The sequence below is a fragment of the Lepidochelys kempii genome, chromosome 2 (assembly GCF_965140265.1).
Source record: "Lepidochelys kempii isolate rLepKem1 chromosome 2, rLepKem1.hap2, whole genome shotgun sequence".
NCBI classification, from domain to species: Eukaryota; Metazoa; Chordata; order Testudines; family Cheloniidae; genus Lepidochelys; species Lepidochelys kempii.
Window position 1 is genome coordinate 225,136,302 of NC_133257.1, and position 27,880 is coordinate 225,164,181.

General features: G+C 42.9%; 1 protein-coding gene across 13 annotated transcripts in view; it reads right to left on the bottom strand.

Moving 5' to 3' along the window:
- AKAP9 (A-kinase anchoring protein 9) overlaps positions 1-27,880 on the bottom strand; it is a 209,566-nt gene that overhangs the window by 152,488 nt on the left and 29,198 nt on the right. For 11 of the 13 annotated variants that reach the window (XM_073333990.1, XM_073333987.1, XM_073333989.1 and 8 more), the window contains exon 2: positions 10,868-11,116. The exons of the other annotated variants lie outside the window; for them this stretch is intronic. In XM_073333990.1, the coding sequence (XP_073190091.1) occupies positions 10,868-11,116 (249 nt within the window). The remainder of the gene's footprint in view (positions 1-10,867; positions 11,117-27,880) is intronic. 13 annotated transcript variants of the gene reach the window in all.

The window sequence follows — 27,880 nt, forward strand, 5'->3', positions numbered from 1 at the left end:
TTAGGTGAAACCTCTTTGAAGCTGGTGGGTATAACAGCTGTTTTTCATTCAAGATAAATGTCAAATAGAATAGATAGCTGCAACTACAAGAGCCACTGCCCAAAATACATGCTACATGGAAGTCTGGAGTAAGAGTTGAGCCATACTGTTTGAACACAAACGCAGGGGAGCTGGATATTGCTTGAGGGAGCTGTGTGTATCGAAAGAAGCAACCGAATCACTACAGAAGCATACAGAGAAGACAGCAAAGAAGCTCCAGAGACCACCAGAGAAGCCCTTACAGCATGACCTTGAGAAAAAGCTAAGATATCAAGTTTTGGGTAGCGTGCCATCTGGAAAGAGGGCTTGGAACCATGAGCAAAGAAACTATCTCCTGTCATTTGATTCCTGCTTGCATTCAGGGAAACAGGACTTTACGTACATTCTTTGTAAGTAAACACAATTTCATCAAAGAAATACATGACCCCATCATTAATCTTTCCCCCAACAGAAACAGCCTCTAAGACCCCCAAAATTGGCTAATCGTTTGGGCCAAAAAGGGATAACAAAATTATAGATACACATAAGTATACACACACACACAGATTCTGATAGTCATATATTTCTGTAACTCTTGTTCTCCTCTTCCTCTGGACGTTCTCCCACTTTTTGTGTGCTCTCATTCATATCTTGTCTAAACTCTAGGCTGTAGGACCTCTGGGGGAAAACCAATTGTTTTTATTTGTACCACGAGCTACATAAAATATACTAGCACACTTCTGGGCACTATAAACAACAAGAAGCTCCTATCCATCAAGCATTGTCTATGAAGGAGGAGAAAGTTACATGTTCTGTGTGTATATAAATCTCCACACTGTATTTTCCACTGAATGCATCCGATGAAGTGAGCTGTAGCTCAAGAAAGCTTATGCTCAAATAAATTGGTTAGTCTCTAAGGTGCCACAAGTCCTCCTTTTCTTTTTACAGACTTCTCTGTGGCAGTGTAGAGCTTATTTGAGTCACTCATGGAATAGGCCTTTGATTCTGTTAAGATTACTCTACCCCGCTGTGGAGCCCTTAAGGGGTCTCGGAGATGGTTGGATTTTAGGATTCAGACAGATCAGTAGAAACAGTCACAATCTTTTATACCATGTACTGATGTCATATGGCCAATATTAAAGGTGGGCTTGTTGTTTTTCATTCACTGAGCTGATTCCAACCCTCATTTGAGGTGTGTCATCCTCAAGTGACGGATGATACCCTACAGGTTTAATTTCTGAAGGAATGCTAAGAATAGGTGTAAGGGGAATTCCATCCATTTCGGAGGGGAGGGGGAGAGAGGAGATAGAATATCATTATTTTAGAATCACAGCTGAAGGTGTCTAAGTTCTTCTTTTACAGTTTTTTCCTTCTTTTATTTTTAAGGAAAAAAGCTTTACAGCCTTTCCTCCGAATAACTTATTTCACCACCAACAAATCTGATTGCTATTGTAAGAGCAGTCATCATTGCTAGTGCGTATGCCAAGTCATCTTATGGATGGATTGGGGCCACTGGGAGATGAAGCTCCCAGTGGCCCCAATTAAATTAACTGATTCTAAGGCAGAAGGGAACATCGTGGTCATCTAGTCTGACCTCCTGCATAACACAGGCCATAGAACTTCCCGAAAATAATTCCTAAACAGATATTTTAGAAAAACTTCCAATCTTGACTTAAAAATTGTCAGTGATGGAGAATCCACCACAATATTGGTAAACTGTTCCAATGGTTAATAACTCTCACCATTAAAAAATATATATCTTATTTCCAGTCTGAATTTGTCTGGATTCAACTTTCAGCCATTGGATCATGTGATGCCTGTCTGCTAGACTGAAGAGCCCATTACTAAATATTTGTTTCCCATGTGGGTACTTCTAGACAATAGTCAAGTCACTCTTTAACCTTCTCTTTGTTAAGCTAAAAGGACTGAGCTCCTTAAGTCTATCACTGTAGCGAATGTTTTCTAATCCTTTAATCATTCTTGTGGCTCTTCTCTGGACCCTCTCCAATTTATCAACATCCTTCTTGAATTGTGGGCACCAGAACTGGACACAGTATTCCAGTAACGGTAGCACCAGTGCCAAATACAGAGTAAAATAACTCTCTACTCCTACTCGAGATCCCCCTGTTTCTGCATCTTTCTTTGAGAGCCACCCTGTTATAATAAGCTTAACATTTCAGGGCTCTCTCTATCACCAGCGGGTGTTTATTTAGCACAGGGGTGGGAAAACTATGGCCCAGGGGGAGAATCAGATCCTTTAGATGTTTTAATACAGCCCTTAAGCTCTTGCCGAGGAGCGGGATCAGAGGCTTGCTCTGCGCGGCTCCCAGAAGCAGCGGCACGTCCCCCCTCCAGCTCCTATGCGTATGGGCATCCAAGGAGCTCTGCACGCTGCCCCCGCCCCAAGCGCTGCCCCCGCAGTTCCCATTGGCCAGCAAATGGGGTTAACGGGAGCTGCAAGGGAAGCACCTGCAGATGGGACAGCATGCAAAGCCGCCCGGCCGTGCCGCTGCATAGGAACCAGAGGGGGGACATGCCGCTGCTTCCAGTAAGCGCCACCCAGACCCCCTCCCACACCCCAACTTCTTGCCCCCTCCCTGATCCCCCTCCCACCCTCCGAACCCCTCGGTCCCACCCTCCTGCACGCACCCCAGAGCCCTCACCCCCCCATACCCCTGCCTGAAGCCCCCTCCCACACCCTGAACTCCTTATTTCCGGCCCCACCCCAACCCCCACACCCCCAGCCGGAGCCCTCACTCCTCAACGCCCAATTTCGTGAGTATTCATGGCCCACCAGACAATTTCCATATCCAGATGTGGCCCTCAGGCCAAAAAGTTTGCCCACCCCGATTTAGCTGCTATATTATACATTTTGAAATTATAGTGTACACTATCTGAATGATATTTGAATTGTATTTTCTTTTATTAATACTGAAGAGTTATGTTGCCTCTAACTTGACATCATGTATTTTGAAAAGTGAGTTAGCAAAGCTGAAATCTTTTCATGTCAGAAGTAATTGAACTTAAAAATTAAAAACCTGAACTACCTAATAAGATGCTGCAGATCTCAGGTACTAACCCTGTAGGAATTTAGAGAAAGTTATGGAAATAAAATATGGAAAATTGGGATAAATTTTGGCTTGGCCAGAAGCTAAAATTCTTTGGTCTATTCTTAAGATGGTTTACTAAACATACACTTGTCTGGAGAAAAGCACAATCAAGAGCTACTGCTCCAAGTTTATTTTGTTTTGATTTGTTTAAATCAAAAGGGGCTTGTTGTGTAATTTAGGTCTAAAATGCTGCCAGGCATGTGGGGCTCATCTTGGAAGAGATCAGAGTTTTTAAAATAGTAAAAAAAAGTAACCAACCACAAATAAATTACGAAACAGAGAATATCATTATCTTTGTGAGAAGCAAACTGGACAGACGGCAATTTAAAACAAACTTAGGGCAGGCCCAAAGATTTAAATTATACTATATACAAGAAATCGGATTTCGAGTCCCTCTCCATATCTCTCACTTTCCAAGCAAGGAGATAAACTTTTCTCAGCTAATAGAATAGCAACTATGATTTTAGGACATTACAGATCAAGTTCAGGTGAGAGATACAATGGATGGGAAAAGAGGGATTGTTATTTCTTATCAGTTACAATAATAAAAGCTGTAGTAATCTTCAGGACTCTAACAAAAACAGACACTCCTCTTCCCTCCTCCAACCTTTCTTAAACTGGCTCCTATACAACACTCCGATGAGAAATTATGTCTGTCAGATTGCTACAGACTTCTCTCAGGGGAACCACTCTAACATGATTATTAAGGAATTTTAAGGACTATCTGTGCCTTTCAAAAACAACAGTCTTCTTCAGGTGAAAGGTTCTGGTGAGTTTTTCTAGTGAATTTTGCTAATCAGAGGTATTAGACACCCTTTTAATCCTAAAAGAAAGGGAATTAGATATCTTGTGAAATCTTCCCAGGAAAAGAGCAAGAAAGCCCATGAACTGAAGTCGCCAATGAGACTGCAAATGCTGAATAAAGAAAACAAAATGGCCCTCGTTACAATTCTGATGATATAACCAAGAAAGGGAAAGAAAAGTTTCAGTCCTTTGAACAGATCCCTTCTGTCTAAGAAAAGGAACCCATAAAGTAAAGAAATAGAAACACTTTGATTCCATCTGCTATGGTCTGCATCAAGAATGAGGATTTCTTCAGGACTCTGTTTTTGGGTTTTTTTTTTTTTATTATTTGGAAATTCTAGTTCCACTTGCTGACACGGAAAACTCAAAATCAGAAAAATCACAGAAAGCTGTGATTTATTTTATCTACAGAAATACTAGAAGAACAAAGAGAATCCAGTCATGACACTTAAAAATGCAACATACATCAACTACTGAATATATTTTGTTGTACAAAAGCAAAAACCAAAAAGACATATCCTACTACAAAGATGAGGTAAGTAAGAACTGGAAATTCAGCTAGAAAATAATCCCTTGTAATGCTTCCAGTAATCTTGCTTTAGATCTTTATAGGATGTTGTGTCAAGACAATAATGTTGGGTGAAAGAGCAGACAGCTCTAAGAAAATGCATTGTAAATCTCAGTTGGAGAGATTAACCTGAACCTGGCTACTACTTGGGCTGCACCTCCAATGGAGCAAACTCTAGTCTGATTATCATAATCTAGTTTGTCTATCAGTACATTTACAGCACTAAACAGTAAAGTACAAGATACATAACAATCTATTTTGGCTTTTTAACTCCAATACAGATACTATATTAAAACATTAAACTTGGAAGATAATTGCTGAACTTCCAAAGCACTTCTCATTTAGCTTGACTAACATGGTCCTGATTGAGACTAAATGGAATGCAGCAAAAAAAGTTCTACATTTAACAGCAACTTCATTAAGGTGGAACTCAGTGGTCTTTTTGGAAAGAAATACATATGAATAATTAGCAAGATTCAGATTATTAATGAACAGTGGTGACAACATTCTACAAATTTGAGTTACAACCACCAAAAAGTTTTCAAAAACTTTCATATAAAGTCTGTTGCTGTTAAAAAAAAAAAAAAAGTAAAGTAAGTTTAGGCTCTATCCCATTTAGCACAGGCAAATGTGAATTGGAAGAGTACTTGAGCCAGCTTACTCAGATTGATAGTAACTCTCCACAGCACCACTGTAGAACATGTATTCATAACATTCTCCCTAAAGAATTTGGTTAGGAAGGTTTCTCTGTACTACTATATCTGTATAGGCCATACAGCCTTTATTATTCCAACAGTTTAAATCCTTCCCTCTTCTCTCTGCATAACAGCTCCCCTATCCCATTATTCCTCTCCCCCAGCTCTATCAAGTTACCTGCCTCCTTCCTCTTTCCTATATAAAATCAATCAAAGGAGGGACAGACTGGTGCAATATGGTACCTCTTTCCTTCTTTTTCTTTCCTCCCTGTCACAATAAGAGAAGACTCCTAAATTCACTCTCAAAACCAGTTCCTCTCGCCCTGACAGCTTCTTTCAGGACCCCCTCCTGGAGGAGGCTACAGCAGCTTGTGGTGCTCCATAGGAAACTCCTTTTGTTGAATGGAGCAAACAGTTCAATTGTGTTACTACTAGGAGTGGTTCTGAAACTCAGAAGTGGGCTCTATAAATAGGGAAACTGGGAATACATTATCAGAATTTAAATTTAATTAAAGCACATGTTGCTGTTCAACTTGCAAGGACCTCTGAAATAGGGAGGTAAATACCATTTAAAAAGTTAACCGTTTAAATGATAAAATGTTGTTTAAATGGTTAACCAATTAAGTGTCTGGGCTCATGCCATCTCCAGGGTGTGTGGCCACTGGGGTTGGCAGGCCAGCTGGCCGGCCGGCCCAGGGTTAATGTTTAAGGCAGGTTAACTGGTAATGCTTACAGGTTAACCTTTTGCATCGTTACTCTGAAATATCTAGTTCAGGGGTATAACTGCATTTAAAGAGGAGTCTACAGTAGTTGACAAAGTATACAAGACAATTTTGGCAGTGCTAAGGTTCTATATAGAAACTTGTAGTTTAGTCTCTTTGACTGACAGGCTAACCTCAAACATTCTTAATGAGTACAGGAGTGGGAGGTGGAGTTTATTAAAGACCTTTTTGGCCATTGGTGAGAAGGGAGGGGAGCCAAAGAAGTTATAAATTCTGCTTCTTCTCCCAGTGTAGGGTTAGCAAGCCATAACCGAGAGTACTACTATGAAACCCCTCTTGAAAATATCCTGCTTACGTACCCGCAGTTTATGCTTTACAATATATTGTAAGCATAGTTTCTCTTGTTTTTGCCACAATCATATCATTCTACTTCACTTTTCTTCATTGAATCTCTTTTCACAAGCACACTAAGTAAATCTGCACCTTGCACCTCTTCACTTTATTGGGAACTCTTATAACTAGTGACCACTAGATCTGGCATTTTTGTCCACTCTTAAACCACACTATTTGGTGCCATGCTCAGCTGATCAGGAGAGAACACTGACACTTCCAAATCCTTTCCGTTTAGTGGGTATTGCTTTTGCTACGTGGTATTGCAAGAAACACATTATTTGGCAGGGGAGGAGAGCCCTGAAGTGTAAATCGGAATAAAAAATGGAGATGTATGAGTTACTCTATATACACTAATAGTTCACATTAGTGTAAATATGTTTTTAGCACGTGTATTAAATATGCATGTGAAAAAGATGTGGGGTTTTGGTGGATAATTTGCTGCAAGTGAGCTCCCAGTGCAATGCTGTGGCCAAAAGGGCTAATGTGATCCTCAGGGGCATAAACAGGGGAATCTTGAGTAGGGATAGAGAGGTTATTTTATCTCTGTATTTGGCACCGGTGCATGTGATGCTGGAATACTGTGTCCAGTTCTACTGTCCACAATTCAAGAAAGATACTGCAAAATTGGAGAAGGTTCAGAGAAGAGCCACAAGAATGATTAAAGAAGTAGAAAACATGCCTTAAAGTAACAGACTCCAGGAGCTCAATCTATTTACCTTAATAAAGAGAAGGTTAAAGGGTGACTTGATTACAGTCTATAATTAGTACCTATGTCAGGAACAATATTTAATAATGGGTTCTTCAATCTAGCAGAGACAGGCATAATCTGACCTAATTGTTGGACAAATTCAGACTGGAAACGAGGCATAAATAACCACTGGAACAATTTACCAAGGTTTGTGGTGTACTCTCCCCCTTAATAACAATTTTTCAATCAAGATTGGGTGTTTTTCTAAAACATATGCTCTAAGAATTATTTTGGGAAAGATCTATGGTCTGTGTTATACAGGAGGTCAAACTAGATGATCATAACGGTCCCTTCTGGGCTTGGAATCTATGAATCTATTAACAAAAATGTAGTCACTGCATATTCAATAACCACATTAAAACATCTGTGTTTTAACATCTTCCTAAAATATCAAAAACAATCAGACTAGACAATTTCTTACAATTCCATTTGATGTTTAAATTAAAGCCAGTTTTTTAATTAAGAGCACAAAAGATTAAACCAGCAAACCTACAAAATGTATATTTATGTTAAAAAATCTTGTGCAAGTTTTTTTAAAAAGGAATTCTATAAAAGAGGTTTCTGAAGATGTCTCTTTCCTGAGACCTTGTATTCCAATTTTTATTCCTCTTTTTCCAAAAATCTAGACAGCCAATTTATGACTCTGTGGGAAAAAGAGGTTTTTATAAAATGGAAGGGTTTCACAATCTTATCTATAGTGTCATGAATCAGCAACTCTATAATTCTGCCTTTTATCATTTACATTAATGCACAGTATAGGACAACACATAGCCTTTCACTTTAGGATAGGTAGATTCAAATATCAAGCCACCAGGAAATATTCTTACCCTACTGTCTACTGTATGTTTGTCCATATCTCAATACCACTACACAAATGGCACGATTAGCAGCCTGCTCAAGAAAAGCCCAAGGTTGGAACAGCAAGAGACATTTGCAGGTCGGGATCAAGGTGTATTAGCTGAAGTATAATAGGTCAACTTGACAAGCAGCTGTCTATACATTGCCTTTCTTTAGCCAGTGTTATGAGTTTCGTTTTCTTAAAACTAGGTTCACCCATCACTTTTAAAAACGTAATAAAGATGAATTGAAAGATTTTTGTTAACTTAGGTCAGAATGGTGAGAAAAGGTACCACTTATCACTGTAAAAAAATGCATAATTTAACAGTCTTATCATACTAATTAAAGTCCAGTACAACTAAATTGCTGGAACCAAAGGTTCGCTGAAAATGAATGTGACATAAATACTTACTGGTTTTTGGTTTCTCATATGAACTAGATGTTTATAATTGGTACTTAGCTGACAGACAACTCCAGAAACTGAAGTTCTTGCTATTTGTCCACACAACAAATACAATACTATGCTGTTCAGATGCCCCTCTGTCAGAGGAACCACCTGCAGAGCTAAAAAAGATAGCTCAGTCACCATTCAGTTCCTTCACCTGGTAGATCAGACTGCCAACATTCACAGCGTTTAAGGTCATAAGGGACCCTTAAATATCTAGGTCTATAGCTGTATATCAGAGGTCTTTAAATTTCATCCAGTTGACACTGTATTGAGCCCTATCAATAAACTGTGTTTGACTAAAGCCTTTCTTGGAGAAAGGCATCCAGAATTGATCTAAAGACATCAAGCACTAGAGAATTCACCACTACCCTTGGTAGTTGGTTCCAATGGTTAATCACCCTCATTGTTAAAAATTTGAGCCTTATTTCCAGGTTGAATTTGTCTGGCTTCAGCTTCCAGCCATTGCTTCTTGTTATACCTTTCTCCACTACATTAAAAAGCCCTTTGGTACCCAGTATTTTGCCCCGTGAAGGTATTTATACACTATATACACAAGTCACCACTCAATCTTAGAATCATAGAATATCAGGGTTGGAAGGGACCTCCTCATCTAGTCCAACCCCCTGCTCAAAGCAGGACCAACCCCCCAATTTTTGCCCCAGATCCCTAAATAGCCCCCTCAAGGATTGAACTCACAACCCTGGGTTTAGCAGGCCAATGCTCAAACTACTGAGCTATCCCTCCCCCAATCTTATTTTTGATAAGCTAAACAGATTGATCCCTTTAAGTCTTCCACTTTAAGGTATTTTCTGCAACCATCAAATCGTTTTTGTGTCTCTTTTCTGCATCCTCTCCAATTTTTGAACATCCTTTTTAAAAAGTGTACACCAGAACTCTATGCAGTATACTAGTATCAGTCTCATCAATGCCATATATGGAGGTAAAAATCACATCCCTATTCTTGCTTACTACTCCCCCATCTATACATCCAAGGATCACATTAGCCCTTTGTACCACAACATCAAGGTCATGTTGAGTTGCTTGTCCATTATGACTCCTAGATCCTTTTCATAGTCAGTGCTTTAGGATACAGTCTCCCATTCTGTGGGCATGGCTTGCATTTCTTGTTCCTCGATGCATAACAATAGTACTGAATTTTGTTATGGGAACACTTGTCCACTCAGAACTGAACTGCGACTGCCAATCCATCTCACTTAGGCCATTTTTTAACCTTCAGATGGTAAACACTTTGAGTCACTAATGACCAGAGTTAAATTCCAACGAGTAGTAAAAGGTGGAGCACCAAGTTCCCTAAACCATCCAATTCCTCCCCCAAATTAGTGTTTTCAAAATAAATTCCTAGTCACCATTAACCAGCAAGAATCAAATTACTTTATGAATTCCAGAAAAATGCTTAGGTTTGCTTTTTTCTCCTTACCAGTAACCACAATTGTACTTATTTAAAACTATAACAGTGTAATACCAGAGGCATAGACAGCTGTAGGCACGGTACACACGATGTGTATCATTGAGAGGGGAGCCCTGGTACAGAAGCTGGCCCCATGGCAGAAGCGTGGAGAAGTAGCCCTGGCTGACCCACTGCCTATTCAGTTTTGGCCCCACAGTCCTTCCATCATGCCGGGGAGCAGGGGGCCAAACTGAGTCACTGGTATTGTGACCTGGTGCATGAGGGTCACAGATCCACTCAGGTTAGGCCCCGCGGCCTGTTGAGTGAGTGCTGTTAAAACCTGACACATGAGGGTCACAGAGCCACTCAGACTCAGGTAGAGGGCCAAACCTAAATGGCACTGCTACCCTCACACACTAGGTCACACCAGTCATTCAATTTTGGCCCAGCAGCACTCACCTTCACTGAAGAGCCATGGGGCAAAACCTGGGTGGGTAGTCAGCACTGCTTCTCAATGTTGCTGCCATAGGCCAGCTCCCGCACCAGGGATTCCCCCACAGAAGCCTGCCCAGCCTCACCCTGCTTCTAGAAGTTCATGTCCCCTTTGCTGAGCCCACAGGACTCGCTCATCAAGAGCCTCAAGACGTACTATAAGTACAGGGAGCTGGAGTGAGCACCTGCATAGGGTAGCTGGCCAGGAGAGGGGCAGTGGAGAGCCCCAAAGTGGAAGAACACTAGGGGGTTCAGTTGTGCAAACCATGTAAAAAATTTCTGGGGGTACTCCTATGTAATACTTTTCATTTTATTATAAGCTTTTAAAAAAATACATATAGCTTTTATCCTATCAAGGAATGCACACAACTGTGCCAACAAATGCTTCATATTCTACAGCTCAGTTATCATGCCATAGAAAATATGTCACCAGCAAGCAAATGGAAAGTGTCAGCTCTGGGCATAAAGGGATGTCAGCATGGAGGTTGAGGCAAGGGAATAATGTCAATATTCTCATAATACCCACTCATTTTTATTTGCATATTCATTGCAGTTTAGTAAAATATAAAGAGCCCATCTTTAAATAGAAAATAATGTAATTGCTTAAGACCAGATAACACTTACTTCAATGGTATACGTCTGGTCATGTTTGATCATTTCTCTACTGCGTAAAGTCCTCATTATAGCAAACTCCGCAGTAGCAGCTGCTCCTCTTTGGTGTGTGGATGTCTCATCACCCTGTGACCGGTCAATATCAGGACCATCTTGTATAGATTCTTCATCTTTGGTGTTTGATGCCTTTTTCTTTTTTTTCTGCTTCTTGGATGCACTCTGCCCATCAGATTGTGCTTTCCGTTGCCTAAACTGGGCAAGCTGCACATAAGAGAAAATCCTGTTAAGGTGAAAGTTGTCTTCTTTATTACTAATGACACCAATTATGAGAGCTTATGGACCGTTCTACATAAATCTTCTGACTAATCTCTGTAGAAAACAAAGCTGAGGTTAATGCTGCATATTCCAAATACCCTTCAAAACAATTTAATATAAGCATGAAAATAATGTTTAAAATGTACAATATATAAGCAGCATAATGATAATTTAATATAGGTCTTGCAGGTTTCATAACAATAAGTATGTACTTATTGGACAGCTATCTAGAAATCAAAAGATTCAAAGTTAAACATAAAGCACAAAGGTGATAAAATAATCTTTGATCTCATTTTCTTAGGGAAACTTAAATTTCTCTAATTTTATAATAATTACCTTACACACCAACAAGACTATGAAACTCATTTTATCTGCTTTGAAATAAAACCAGAAGAGCAACCCTTTCTCATACCAAATATGTATCACTGCACTCTTCAGAAAAAACAACTTTTAGAAATCAAGAAAACCAGCCCAAGCTACAAACAAAACATAGAAGTAAAATACATCTTTAGAAAATCGTTTAACAAAAGAAAGACAACAAACAAATTACAAGATACTCTACCTTGTAGCAAAACATGATGATGAATAAAAAGTCGCAGGTGATCCAGACACAGCACAGTTGAAAAACCAATTAGTACGTAAGCTATCCAAATACTCTAAGACACTGCCTTTTACAGAGCTTATCACTTTTAATCAGATGTAACAGTTTACATGTGAAAATCCATTTAGAATATATTTTTCTTAACTGGAACAGAATTTCTGTTCAAGAAAGAAAAATAATAATTATGTTTTTTACAAATGTAAAGACAAAATTAAACTGACATTAACAAAGTGTTATCCATCACCAGGTTTTATGCTCCCACCTCAAAAAGTCCAACATTAATGATTGCTGCAAACCATATTACTTTATTAAGCACGTACACTTACAAACACAACAACATTTAAATATAGCCCTAGACTTTCATATCTATTTTACGTCCATTAATACCGATCTTTTTGATAAACCCACTGTCAACTTGGAAAAAAAAAGTTTCTATCAAATAATACAAGAATATTGGAATTTTTGCTCATGATATTCACCAATCCAGAGAGCCAGGCTTCCATTCAAACTCTTTGTCAATGCTCAAGGGGATCAATCAGGATTTCCAATTTGGCAAAGATCTCCCCTTCCCAATCTCTGTTCTGTCACAATGCAAGCTGTCACTTTTGTGTTTTCTAATTGTCATTAAACCTCAAGATAGCTGAGAAAGCCATAAATTAAACATAGATGCTACTTGCAAATCAACTATGATTTCTTCCATAGCTAATACTTTTGTCTCACTGCAATAAAAGATGTTCTTATTTTCCCAACAGGATTCTGCAGCCTCAGGACAGCTGACAATGTGGAATATAGCTTCTGCTCTGCTCAGAAGGACCTTGAGATTTGCTGAGCAAAAAATGCTCACCTACGTATTTAGCATTTATTTCCGCTCTCTCTTCATTACATCCTTAACTAATTTAAATATTTAACAAGGCTTTTTCTATTTTTAAAATAAATAAAACTTTTTAATATTTCAGAACATTTGCCAGAGAATAAGTATTTTACACCAGGGAGAGAGAAGAGATTCCCCACCACCACGTAGAGGTAAGGAATAGGATACATCATAGACTTATCTTCTTAACAGAGGGAAGAGTGAGGATACTAATTTGCTAGCTCTTCACGATACCAATACATGTTCTGAGGGCTTGTCCATACAGTGCAGTAAATTGCACCAAAGGGGTGTGATTTGTAAAGCATTCTAACTGGCCCGTGTCAGGGTGGATTTGATTTAAATCAATTTGATTTAAATCATGATTTAAATCACTAGTCAGGAAGACTCAATTTAATCACGGATTTCTACATAAAAAGTGCATTCTTGTTGGTTGTTATAACCTTAATACATATTCTTCACAACTCAGATACAGATGTAGGTTTCATTTTTAGAAGGTACACACTATACATTTTTAAGTGATTTATTTTGAAAACTTTTCAAGTTAGTTTTACAACTATATCAGAAAATGAATGATTGTTTGGTTATTTCATTTACCAAAGGTAATTGAAGCAGATATTTATGAAGTCATTGGGAGGTGAACTATCTCCAGTTCAACAGGTTAATCATTAATATTTGGAGGATTTTCTTGCCATGCTGTATTTGGAGAAGATCACCACCAGACAGACATTTAAATTATTTTATTTATAAAACGACAATGTTATGTATTCTGGATTTTTTTCTTCAACAGCAAACATATTTTAACAAAACAAGCATATGAATTTTCGAATTTAGTTAAACATTCAAGTTTTTTTAAAATCAGGTTTGTTTTTGTTAAAATTGTTTTAACTAAAATAGTTAAATGAAATATTTAAAAAAAACAAAACAAAAATTAAAATCGACCGTGTCAGCCAGGTCAACATGAGAAACTTAAAATATTGGCTTCTGTGGCTAACTCAGTCGTTTTCACCTTCATTTTCCTGTTTGTTCATAATCTTGGGGTGGGGGGAACAAAACAAAACAAAAAACCAAGCTTTCCTGCTTTTTCAGGTTCCAAACGATTTCTCAGTTTGGAATGAATTAGTCCAAAGTTAGAAAATATTCTCTCTTCACTGGCAGACGAAGTTCCTGCTGTTAAAAGTGAGAGTATCACTTCAACAGTCTCTGAATCCAAGTGCTTAAGTGACTTCCACCAGTTCACTGGTGTGATTTTCTTTAAAACATCATCAGCAAACATATGTTTCTTGAATGGTTCACCCTTAGCTCTGAAGTTTATTATAGTTGGCATTATGGAGGGATGACTGCTGGATGTCCATGTCATAGCCAACTCCTCTTCTTCAGCAGTTAAGGTTTGACCCTGGTACCGAGTATTGAGAATATTCGCAGGAAAATGAGCTGGAGATAGTGCTTGTCCCATTAATTTTTTTAATGCTTGTAATTTAACTCTGTCATTGCATATTTCTCTTTTTAAGATCTCACTCAGTTCCTTCCAACAGTATCAGCAATAAAACAGCTATTTCCCTGCATTTTGTTCAAGGCTACAGAAATAGGCTTCAGGGTACTCAGCATGTGTTCAACATTTCTCTTAAGCCCAATGTTGAGAACTTTGGCTGTGACAATGCCATCTATTTTTTCACAATTTTGTTCACAAACTGTCATCAGATTAGGCCAGTTCTTGATACAGTGCTCAAAACAGTCCACTACTGAGTTCCATCACATGTCTTGTGGGAGAGTTAGCTTGGTTCCTCCCACTTTTTTCAGAGCAGCTGCTGCAAAAGTGGTTGTTACGGAAGTATTTTAATTTTTAGCCACCTGGGCCCATGTAGACCCTGCTGGCGAGCTCTAAAAGGCAACTAGTTTGCATTAACATAGTCCCGTTTGAGACTGTATGTTACCTCAACAAAACAACTAGCTAAGTCATTCTTGTCATAAGTAAAACCCAGAGTATTTTCTAAATGAGACAACTGGTGCAAGCTGGTGGGTGTGGCCTTCAGAAGTAAGTATTGAGAAATTTTTAAGCCCTGGTCTACACTAGGACTTTAGGTCGAATTTAGCAACGTTAAATCGATTTAAACCTGCACCCGTCCACACAGTGAAGCCCTTTATTTCGACTTAAAGGGCTCTTAAAATCGATTTCCTTACTCCACCCCTGACAAGTGGATTAGCGCTTAAATCGACGTTCCCAGCTCGAATTTGGGGTACTGTGGACACAATTCGATGGTATTGGCCTCCGGGAGCTATCCCAGAGTGCTCCATTCTGACCGCTCTGGACAGCACTCTCAACTCAGATGCACTGGCCAGGTAGACAGGAAAAGAACCGCGAACTTTTGAATCTCATTTCCTGTTTGGCCAGCGTGGCAAGCTGCAGGTGACCATGCAGAGCTCATCAGCACAGGTGACCATGATGGAGTCCCAGAATCGCAAAAGAGCTCCAGCATGGACCGAACGGGAGGTACGGGATCTGATCGCTGTTTGGGGAGAGGAATCCGTGCTATCAGAACTCCGTTCCAGTTTTCGAAATGCCAAAACCTTTGTGAAAATCTCCCAGGGCATGAAGGACAGAGGCCATAACAGGGACCCGAAGCAGTGCCGCGTGAAACTGAAGGAGCTGAGGCAAGCCTACCAGAAAACCAGAGAGGCGAACAGCCGCTCTGGGTCAGAGCCCCAAACATGCCGCTTCTATGATGAGCTGCATGCCATTTTAGGGGGTTCAGCCACCACTACCCCAGCCGTGTTGTTTGACTCCTTCAATGGAGATGGAGGCAATACGGAAGCAGGTTTTGGGGACGAAGAAGATGATGATGAGGAGGTTGTAGATAGCTCACAGCAAGCAAGCGGAGAAACCGGTTTTCCCGACAGCCAGGAACTGTTTCTCACCCTAGACCTGGAGCCAGTACCCCCCGAACCCACCCAAGGCTGCCTCCTGGACCCAGTGAGTGTACCTTTTAAAATGCTATACATGGTTTAAAAGCAAGCATGTGAAAGGATTACTTTGCCCTGGCATTTGCGGTTCTCCTAGATGTAGTCCTAAAGCCTTTGCAAAAGGTTTCTGGGGAGGGCAGCCTTATTTCGTCCTTCATGGTAGGACACTTTATCACTCCAGGCCAGTAACACATACTCGGGAATCACTGTAGAACAAAGCATTGCAGTGTATGTTTGCTGGCATTCAACCAAAATCCGTTCTCTCTCTCTCTGTGTTATCCTCAGGAGAGTGAGATATAATTCATGGTCACCTGGTTGAAATAGGGTGCTTTTCTTCAGGGACACTCAGTATAGCCCATTCCTGCTGGGCTGTTTGCCTGTGGCTGAACAGAAATGTTCCCCGCTGTTAGCCACAGGGAGGGGGGGGAAGGTTGAGGGGGTAGTCACGCGGTGGGAGGAGGCAAAATGCGACCTTGTAACGAAAGCGCATGTGCTATGTATGTAATGTTAACAGCAAGGTTTACCCTGAAAGAGTGTAGCGACTGTTTTATAAAATGTGTCTTTTTAAATACCGCTGTCCCTTTTTTTTTCTCCACCAGCTGCATGTGTTTCAATGATCACAGGATCTTCTCCTTCCCAGAAGCTAGTGAAGCTTAGAAAGAAAAAAAAACGCACTCGCGATGAAATGTTCTCCGAGCTCATGCTGTCCTCCCACACTGACAGAGCACAGACGAATGCGTGGAGGCAAATAATGACAGAGTGCAGGAAAGCACAAAATGACGGGGAGGAGAGGTGGAGGGCTGAAGAGAGTAAGTGGCGGGCTGAAGAGAGTAAGTGGCGGGCTGAAGAGAGGGCTGAAGCTCAAATGTGGCGGCAGCGTGATGAGAGGAGGCAGGATTCAATGCTGAGGCTGCTGCAGGACCAAACCAGAATGCTCCAGTGTATGGTTGAGCTGCTGCTGCCCCTCTGTAACCAACCGCCCTCCTCCCCAATTCCATAGCCTCCACCCCCAGACGCCCAAGAACGCGGTGGGGGGGCCTCCGGCCAACCAGCCACTCCACAACAGAGGATTGCCCCAAAAAAAGAAGGCTGTCATTCAATAAATTTTAAAGTTGTAAACTTTTAAAGTGCTGTGCTTAAAGTGCTGTGTGGCATTTTCCTTCCCTCCTCCACCACCCCTCCTGGGATACCTTGGTAGTCATCTCCCTATTTGTGTGATGAATGAATAACGAATGCATGACTGTGAAGCAGCAATGACTTTATTGCCTCTGCAAGCGGTGATTAAAGGGAGGAGGGGAGGGTGGTTAGCTTACAGGGAAGTAGAGTGAACCAAGGGGCGGGGGGTTTCATCAAGGAGAAACAAACAGAACTTTCACACTGTAGCCTGGCCAGTCATGAAACTGGTTTTCAAAGCTTCTCTGATGCGTACCGCGCCCTCCTGAGCTCTTCTAACCGCCCTGGTGTCTGGCTGCGCGTAACCAGCAGCTAGGCGATTTGCCTCAACCTCCCACCCCGCCATAAACGTCTCCCCCTTACTCTCACAGATATTGTGGAGCACACAGCAAGCAGTAATAACAGTGGGAATATTGGTTTCGCTGAGGTCTAAGCGAGTCAGTAAACTGCGCCAGCGCGCCTTTAAACGTCCAAATGCACATTCTACCACCATTCTGCACTTGCTCAGCCTGTAGTTGAACAGCTCCTGACCACTGTCCAGGCTGCCTGTGTACGGCTTCATGAGCCATGGCATTAAGGGGTAGGCTGGGTCCCCAAGGATACATATAGGCATTTCAACATCCCCAACAGTTATTTTCTGGTCTGGGAAGAAAGTCCCTTCCTGCAGCTTTTGAAACAGACCAGAGTTCCTGAAGATGCGAGCGTCATGCACCTTTCCCGGCCATCCCACGTTGATGTTGGTGAAACGTCCCTTGTGATCCACCAGAGCTTGCAGCACTATCGAAAAGTACCCCTTGCGGTTTATGTACTCGCCGGCTTGGTGCTCTGGTGCCAAGATAGGGATATGGGTTCCGTCTATAGCCCCACCACAGTTAGGGAATCCCATTGCAGCAAAGCCATCCACTATGACCTGCACATTTCCCAGGGTCACTACCCTTGATATCAGCAGATCTTTGATTGCGTGAGCTACTTGCATCACAGCAGCCCCCACAGTAGATTTGCCCACTCCAAATTGATTCCCAACTGACCGGTAGCTGTCTGGCGTTGCAAGCTTCCACAGGGCTATCGCCACTCGCTTCTCAACTGTGAGGGCTGCTCTCATCCTGGTATTCATGCGCTTCAGGGCAGGGGAAAGCAAGTCACAAAGTTCCATGAAAGTGCCCTTACGCATGCGAAAGTTTCGCAGCCACTGGGAATCGTCCCAGACCTGCAACACTATGCGGTCCCACCAGTCTGTGCTTGTTTCCCGAGCCCAGAATCGGCGTTCCACAGCATGAACCTGCCCCATTAGCACCATGATGCATGCATTGGCAGGGCCCATGCTTTCAGAGAAATCTGTGTCCATGTCCTGATCACTCACGGGACGGCGCTGACGTCGCCTCCTCGCCTGGTATCGCGTTGCCATGTTCTGGTGCTGCATATACTGCTGGATAATGCGTGTGGTGGTTGATGTGCTCCTAATTGCCAAAATGAGCTCAGCGGCCTCCATGCCTGCCTTGGTATGGCGTCCGCACAGAAAGAAGGCGCGGAACGATTGTCTGCCGTTGCTCTGACGGAGGGAGGGGCGACTGACGACACGGCTTACAGGGTTGGCTTCAGGGAGCTAAAATCAACAAAGGGTGTGCCTGTACATCAAGGAGTATTTCAGGCAGGACTGCACGGAGGGTTCCAATAAGAAATGGTGCACCAAAGTTATCGTTGTTATTGGAACAAGGAGGTTCGCCTGGCCTCTGATTGATACATGGCTAGATTAACCTCGCTGCGCCTTCTCTGTGACTGACTGCAGTGTGATCTAGACAGGGGAGGAGGAAAATGAGTACAAAACAAATCTGGTCTATTTCTTGCTCTGACCCACTCCATCTATCCTTTACATCTTTGGCTGGCAGCAGACAAAAAAGGCGCGAAATGATTGTCTGCCCTTGCTTTCACGGGGGGAGGGAGGGTGGGAACGGGGTCCTGACGATATGTACCCAGAACCACCCGCGACAATGTTTTAGCCCCATCAGGCATTGGGATATCAACCCAGAATTCCAATGGGCAGCGGAGACTGCAGGAACTGTGGGATAGCTACCCACAGTGCAACGCTCCGGAAGTCGACGCTTGCCTCGGTACTGTGGAAGCGCTCTGCCGAGTTAATGCACTTAATGCACTTAGAGCATTTTCTGTGGGGACACACACACTCGAATATATAAAACCGATTTCAAAAAAACCGACTTCTATAAATTCGACCTAATTTCGTAGTGTAGACATACCCTAAGAGAGGTAGACTGTGTCAGAGATCAAGCATTCTCTTCCCAAACTTGATCACATATTTTTATGTTACCTGAAGCCAGCTTGCAACCTTAACATTGTCTCTGCAGCTAAAGTTGCTGCAAGAAAACATAACTGTGAGCTTTCTGGAACACATATACTGGTTCTAAAGTATCCCATCAACTCTATGGTGGATGAAACCTTATGTAATAGATAAAAGGTAATGCAGCTTCTTCCAGTGCAACTTTATATTTTTTATTTGCCTACAAAATTAGATAAATAGCTCCAACAAGAACAACTGAAGGATTCTAATCCCCTCGAGTACGGACTGTCTGGGTGATGCATCTAGTTACATTATATTCCTCTCTTTTTAAAACTAAGCTACCAATTTTTATCAATGAGGAATTATCAGATAAAACCCTAGCAATTTTGATTAAAGATATTATACAATTGACTGAACTTTCTTTTAAAGAAGACTAAATATGGGCATGTATAAATGTATGTACCTAATCTGGACATTCAAATAATGATTGCACCTTATTTTCACAAGAACGTCCACTCGGTACATAATTGGGCATTTGTATTCTGAAAGGGACAGATTTTCATACACATCTGGTATTAGCATGCACCAACTGCATGTACATATCTTAGAAATTTTTACCCTAAAATTTGCACAGTCAAATAATAAAATTATGATTTCAAATTCAGAAATTTAATCAAAATTCAAAAGAGCAAATAGAAAATTGTGTTTCTTTATTTTAAAACCCCAATTTGGATTAGAGGTGAAATGCACTATATGCAATCCTCAAAAATACTTCTGCTGCTCATGAAGAAAGGAGAACCTAAAATACAGACTTCCTTCCAAAGACAGGGCTCTAGAATTAAGATATACGGTCAGGGCTTGAAAAAAAATTAAACACACACACACCTACCTTCAGTGACAAATTGGAAGAATTCCATAGCAATCATTTTAGGCAAGGCCAACAAATTCTAAAAAAATTAAGATTTAATTTAAACAACATTAAGTTTCCAGGTTTTATATTTTCAAAAAAATAACCTTCCAAATGTGAAAGGAATGTGAGCCAAAAGCTAAACTGATATAGTACTGTCTTCCTGAATCTAAAGACAGAGCTACAGAGCTTGGACTAATGCTCATGATTTTATCAGAGTGAAATTAACAACACATTAATTACTTTTATTGCTTCTATTCAACATCTGTGACCAGCAACTCAAGAATCAAGTCAATTTCATGCCACTGCTGATAGTTGGAAAAGCTTAAGAAGCAGCAAAAGATGCAAGTACTGTTGTTATTTAAAAGGAAAGAGGATCCAAAAATAGAGAGAGAGACGGAATAGCAGAGACATTCCATTACTGCCAACTTCTTCCAGTAGCAGGAGGCTCTGGTCCCAGACACTACAGGAAGAAAGGACAAGACATCAAAAAAGTAGCCACAACTTCATTAAACAACACAGCTGGAAACTACTTAGCAATAACTTGTCTAATGCAGGTCATCCTTTCTTTGTAATCCATTCTATCCGATGGAGGGCTGCCCACCAGCTCTCTATCCCACCAACCTGTTCCCAGTACCATTACTGTAATCTCCAAGCAGTAGTGAAATTCCTGGTTTTGTACCTAACTGGCTCATAATGGGGTCCTGGTCCATGACTGAGCTTCTAGGTGCTACAATAATACAAATAAATAATAATATGTTTAGTCCTTTAGTTAGTTGGTGTCAGGTAACTCTTTTAAGCACTGCTTACGGTCAACAGATCAATTCCCTATGGAACAGGAAAATGCTTTCAACAGTGACTCTAAACAAGGCACTGAGGATTCCACGTTTATTGTCTCAATGACTTTTGTGTCAAATGTGCACAGTTTACAAGCAAACTGTCAGCCTTGGAATTTCAACTGAGATCTCAGAGTAAAACTGGGTTTCTTTCCAATTCACACATCATGATCAGTACTAATGGTTCTACTGGCCAAATTAGATCTTTAGTTACGGCTGTATAATCCCCATATCCTGAAATTATGCCCTCAGAAACTCCAACACCTGCATAGTCCCCACTGTCTTCAATGAGTTTGCAAAGGTATAAATGACTGGATCCAAGCATCCAAATCTGTAGATGCACAAGATGGAACACGTCTTATTTCATCTCACTTAGCTGTGTTGGCTCTGCAGGGCTAACAGGAGTAAAAAGCAGCAAACACTTATTTTTGTCACTAAAGTCAGCAGAATATGACTGAACAAATGGAGAGTAGATATGATGAGTAATATATATAATTTTGGAAGTCATTTTTCAGAGTAGAACTGCATTAGAATATAAAAGCATAAATGTTTAAAAGATTTATTTGGTTATGTACGTTCTGAACCTTTCCCCCCCTGGAACCCGAAAATCATTCATCTCTTTATCACAACCTGCATCAATCCCACAACCCTGTGGGAAGGGCTACAGCAAAATACCACAGGTGATTTGTGTGGTTTGCAAAAAAAAAAAAAAAAAACCACCACAAACCTGGGTGCAATCATTGCTGTAAGATGATCAGAAGAGGGTTGGTGTGGGCTGGGGTTGCTGGGTCCTAGGTAGGCATCCTGGTAGGACACGTGCTATCTTGGGGGCTGGTTGGGACTACTGGTACAAATCATACCGATTTAGTTAACTATTTTACTGCTGATCATTTTATCAGAAATATCTATCCAGCTATTCTTGGTTGTGGACATAACTTGAGTACCCTTGTTTTCTTCCCCATCCAACTCTTGACCTCAGTGGTAAATGCCACATGGTCTGTGTGTCAGAATATAGAAGTGACATGGCACAGTATATAAATGTGCACACAAATTTAAAAGATGATCTAATTGAATGTACGGTGTGAAGTGCATATTCACATAAAGGTTTTCCACGTGAAGTTCAAAATCATAAGGTTCAACTAAATTTTTCAACAAAGATGTGAAACTACCCAAATGAAAACAATGATGAAATTTACCTTGCACTATGTAATCTCTTTACCACATATCAGGCCCAAAACAACATCTGGCAAGTTCATGACATAAGAACTCTATGGGTAACAGGACAAACAAATCATCATACACAGTACAAAAGACTCAATTTAAGGCGAAAACAATCAGGTTCTCAATTATGTTTGCCTATTACCCCTTCACACTCTGAAAAACATGTCATTTTTCAGATTGCCGTGGCAAGTAGGAGCTGCAGGTGTTCAACACCTCTAAAATAACATCCCAGTTGTGGCTATTATGGGAAGAGACATGATGTACTGTCTCTTAAAAATAAAACTATTATTTTTGTTCTTAAGTATATACTTTAGTACTACAACTTTTCCATTAAGACATCCATAACTATGATCAAAGATGTGATTAATCATACTATTCAAAGGACACCACTCTGTTTTACCTACAATGTGGAAGAAACAAGAACTCAGAGCAGACTTTTTCTAAATTCTTGTCTACCATAAGAACAGCCATACTGGGTCAGACCAAAGATCCATCTAGCTCAGTATCCTGTCTTCCAACAGTGACCAATGCTAGGTGCCCCAGAGGGAATGAACACAGCAGGTAATCATCAAGTGATCCATCCCCTGTCACCCATTCCCAGCTTCTGGCAAACAGAGGCTAGGGACACCATCCCTGCCCAAACTGATTATTACACATCTACAGAAATTCTGTCAGGGGGATACTCAAAAAGAAATAAGGACTGCAGTATCATTCCCCCCAACCCCCATCTCATGACAGTCACCTCCAAAGAACGTGCAATGTATCCCATTCTCTTTTTTCTCTATTAGAGATGCATAGAAGTTCAAACACTGAGAACACAAGGAAGATTCTCCTCCTCAAGGGCATTACAATACATATGTAGCAAAAGAACAGTTACGGACATATGCCATGCATCCCTACCTTTCACTGATGACACGGAAATAGACAGTGCAATGTGGACATGGCACAGGACAAATAATAATCCATTTTCCAATAATCCCAACACAGTCAGTATACCATGGGCACTTTAACATTAGGTTTTCAAGAGAAGATTGTCAACTCCACTTTACGATTTTTAAATAAGGTATAGTCATATTCTGCCCCTTAACCAGTCTGTCTACATATACATATAGATATAGATAGGAGTGCAGGGGTTTGCTCATAGCCTTTTTTTTGTTCCTCAACTGGCATTTGTGACACTCACTAACACCAGAATGGCACAACATGCTCCACCAGGATGATGCTCCTCATTCTGAGGGCAAGGTAGCTGTTACTGAAGCCTATGCTCTTTCTTGGCAGCACAAGAGGTACTTCTGCCACTGAAGCTATGCAGGATGAGAAAAGCCTCTGGCTCAAAATGCCACCCTCATTCCCCCAAAGTAAAGAGGATTTTAGCTAAGCTGTCAGTGGGAAACAGAGAAGCTGGGAGGGAAGCACAGTGCACCAACCACCTGCCATGCAGACAAACTGATCAGAGCCTCAGAGGGGATGGAAAAAAAGGGGCACTGTGGGAGGAACCAGCTTCTTCAGAGAGATAGAAAGGTCCTGCCTTGAGACCTGAAAAAGAGGCAGTGAGATGTATCTGCTCTGAAGAAGAGACAGGATCACTTGTGGCTAGAAACCACCCATGGTTAGGGAGCGATCCACTCAGTCAAGGCTAAGGGGTTAGTAGAACCAATGGAGAGGTTAAGGAGGAGCCCTTTCCTGTGCACTGAGGGAGAAAGGTCACCAGGCATGTGCTTGTCCTTGTCATTCTAAAAGGCCTATTCTATCTTCTACTTTTCTCTTTACCTTTCATTTTGTATGCTTTTATTTTCTCTTGTTTGTTTGGAGGCTGGAGAGCAGAGAGGAAGGCTCAAAAATTGATATGAGAAGGCAAAGGCAACTGGGGTTGAGGATTACACACTGCTAGAAGTACACACACTTTATTCTTTGCTTTGCTTCTACTAAGTGGACTCAGAACATGAATTTTCATTAATTGGAGTCTGAAACTTTCCTTCGACTTTAAAAAGTCTCTCTAGCATATTGTCATTATGTCATGTTACTGAAAACTAACTAGCCTGTCAGATCCAGGAAATGCCAACTCAATACTAAAGTCTAAAGAGCTTTAGAGTTGTTGATCAAAAGTATTCAAACAAAAAAAAAGAGTCAACAAAGTTTCAGCTACATTTTAAAAGAACAAAAATGAGAGAAAGATCATAGCATTATTGTTTAACTTTATCTGCTAAACTTATGGTTTAGAATCTGCTTGTTGCAGACCTACAACCTTCTCCCAGTTGGAAAAATACTGGAAAATTGTAGTTCTAAACTTTCATTTTTAGGCCATGGCAGTTCTCCTTATCAAGTGTTCCTACTTCATAAAAGCATTTTGTAAAAATGGCATCCTTTGGCAATTGGGTTTGCTACTCTGGATGTATTATTTGTGTGAGAATTGCAACCAGTTGCAAAATTGTTCATTGGACTACATGAGCTTTCTGGCTCAGGGCTTTTTTAGGTATCAAAATTTATTACTTGACACCAATCAGCAATCACCACCCTCTATATTCTCTAAAACAAGCTAAGGACCAGACAGTGAGGCCCAGAGCAGGGTTACCACCTTTGAAATACAAAAAACCCAGCACTCCCACACACACAAGGCAAGTCCGCATCCATCCCCAACCCTCAACCACAAGGCAACTGAGCAACTCTTCCCCCCTCAACAGCCACTTATAGTATCTAGAGTGATAACACATTTAGATAAGATTGATAACATCATTTATAACTAACAATTTGTTTTATTGCCAGACAGTCTTTGTAGTCTGTTTCATTTAGCCAGTTGTCACTAATGAGCAGTTTCTGATGCAAGCTTTTTTTCTGAGGGTGTAGTAGGATCACTCACACCATTGCCCTGCTCTTCCATTATTTAATATGCCTCGCACGTCTCCTCACTCTTGCATGACTCAAACCCTCTCTCATATACACACACGGTAGGCTTGCATGTTGGTGGGTAGACAGCTGCTGCTTTTTCAACAGTTTTGATCTGTTATCGCTTAAACTGCAGAAACAGGAACATCACGGCACCTTTAGCTGGACACGGACACTTGGAACATTAGCTATCCCAATGTATTCTGATGATAATGCAAATCTATAGACCCACTAAAAAAACATCCAGCAAATTTTTTTTTTCTGGCACCTGGCAAATCCATAAAAAAACAGCCAGACCAGTCAATACCAGCCATGTGGTAACTCTAGCCCAGAGCCACAATGAGACTTAAGTGCCTAAAGCCCAAATTTAGGCCTGTTGCGATCCACAAAATGCCTGCTTGGCTGCCACCTAACCCTGTGGGCGTCTAAAGTCACCAGCACCAAAATTTTCACTGTAATGGTCCTCTAGGCACCTACAGGTAGGTCTATACAGCAATGGGCTGGAGGGTCTGAGCTATGGTTGCCAGGTGTCTGGTTTTCAACCAGAATGCCCAGTCAAAAAAGAGACCCTGGTGGCTTCGGTCAGCACTGCTGACTGAGCCATTAAAAGTCTGGTTGGTGGTGCAGCGGGGCTAAGGAAGGCTCCCTGTCTGCCGTGGCTCCGTGCAACTCCCAGAAGCAGTAGCATGTCCCCGCTCTAGCTCCTAGGCATAGGGGCAGCCAGGGAGCTCCGCATGCTTCCCCCGCCCCAAGCACCAACTCTGCAGCTCCCATTGGCTGGTGTCCACGACCAATGTGAGCTGCGGGGCGGTGCCTGTGGACAGGACAGCGCGCCAAGCTGCCTGGCCACACCTCTGTGTAGGAACCGGAGAGGGGAAATGCTGCTGCTTCCAGGAGCTGCTTGAGGTAAGCACTGGCTGGAGCATGCACCCCTGACCTCCCTCCCATGCCCCACTACTGTCCCAGCCCTGATACCCCTCCTGCTCTCCAAACCCCTCAGTCCCAGCCTAGAGCACCCTCCTGCATCCCAAACCCCTCATCCACAGCCCCACCCCAGAGCCCGGACTCCCAGCTGGAGCCCTCAGCTCCCCCACACCCCAACCGCCTGCCCCAGTCCTGATCCTCCTCCAGCCCTCCGAATCCCTGTGCTCCAGCCCTGATCCCGCTCCTGCCATCCAAACCCCTCAGTCCCAGTCTGGAGCACCCTCCTACACCTCAAACCCCTCATCCCCAGCCCCACCCCAGAGTCTGCATTCCCAGCCGGGGCCCTCACATCCTTCTGCACCCTCTACCCAGCCTGGAGCTCCCTCCTGCACTCTGAACCCCTCAGCCCCAGCCCAGAGCCCCCTTCTGCACCCCAAATCCCTCATCCTCAACCCCACACCAGAGCCCACACCCCCAGCCCAGAGCCCGTACTCCTCCCACATCCCAACCACCTACCTCAGCCTGGAGCCCCCTCCCACACCCTGAACTCCTCATTTCTGGTCCCACTGTGGAGCCTGCACCCCCAGCCGGAGCCCGTACCCCATCCCGTACCCCAACCATCTGAGCCAGGCCGGTGAAAATGAGCAAGTGTGAGTGAGGGTGGGGAGAGCAAGTGATGGAGGGAGGATAAACTGAGTGGGGGCGGGGGGGAAAACTCAGAGAAGGGGCGGGGTAGGGACAGGGGTTCAGAGGAGGGGCAGGGCAGAGCAAGGGTGTTCAGTTTTGTGCAAATACAAATCAGAGAGGTGGCCTGCAGGGTTTTCAATGGAAAGAGAAGCAGCTTTTGGCAGAGAGAGCTGCTTCCTGGTCAGAAGAGCACAGCCAGATTTTGTTGCTTGCAGCCTCGGGGCTCCTGCACACACAGACACAGGGAGGGCAGGGGAGCAAGGGCCAGAGAGCATAGCAGGTACTAAGCTGCTGCCCTGCAGGGAGTGGGAGCTGCAGAGCTCCTGGCTCAGCACAGCTGGGAGAGGATGACCCCTGACATCCCAGCCGCTCCCTGTCCCTGCAGGGCAGCTGCTTAGTCCCCTCTCTGCTTTCTGGCCCTGCTGCCCTCCCTGGGGTTGCATGTGCAGGGGTGTCAGGGCAGCGTGTGCTCTCCGGGCAGTGAGTGGGAATCAGCCCCAAAACCTCCCCACAACCTCCTGCAGCTCCAACTCCTCATTCTTGCTGCTGTGCAGAGGTTGCCCAGAGCAGGGAGCAAAGTTGAGGCAGGAGACTGCTCCTGACTACCAGGTAGGGTGAGCACCTGAACAAAATGGGGCAGGACAGTCCTGAAATGCAGAGTTCGAGTCCCGGGCTGAATGACTCTGGGTCAGCATTTGCTCTGGATTTCCTGCTGCATCAGTCCGCATCGGCCCGAGGCTCAGGGGTGGTGCTAGCCTCTTCCCAATGGGGGATGGGTGACAGTGGGCCTTCACCCCTCCTGTGCTACTAGCCAGGCCAGAAGCTGGAGCCAGGCCATGGTAAGAGCTGCTCAGGGAGCCTGTGCTGCTGTGGGGAGCCCCATACCCTGCACATGCCCTGGTCGGCATGCCCCAGGATGTAGGAACACGGGCCGGGGGCGGCTCTCAGGCACCCCAGTCCCCTGCCCAGGACAGGTGGAGGCACCAGGGCTCCACACAGCAGCTCAGGCTCCCTGTGGGGCTCTTACTATTGCCCAGCTTCTGGCCTGGCCAGGACCTCAGGGGGAAGAGGAGGAACAGGGAGTGGAGCCACAGAGAAGCTGGGGCTCCTGCATGTGTCCCACTTTTGCCTTTTGAAAAGGTGGTCACCCTGCTGCTAGGATGTGTGGGATCAGCCCTCCGACGGCCTTGCTGAGCTGGGAGCTTTGCTGCTTCCCCTCTCTGCAGGGCAGCCACTTGGTCCCGCACCGCTCTCTGTCCCTAACTCCTGCCCCACTCCGCCCCCTGTCCGCCTGCCCTCCCTGGGGCTGTGTGTGCAGAGGCTCCTAAGGGGTGTGTGCCTAGGGTGCATGCACCG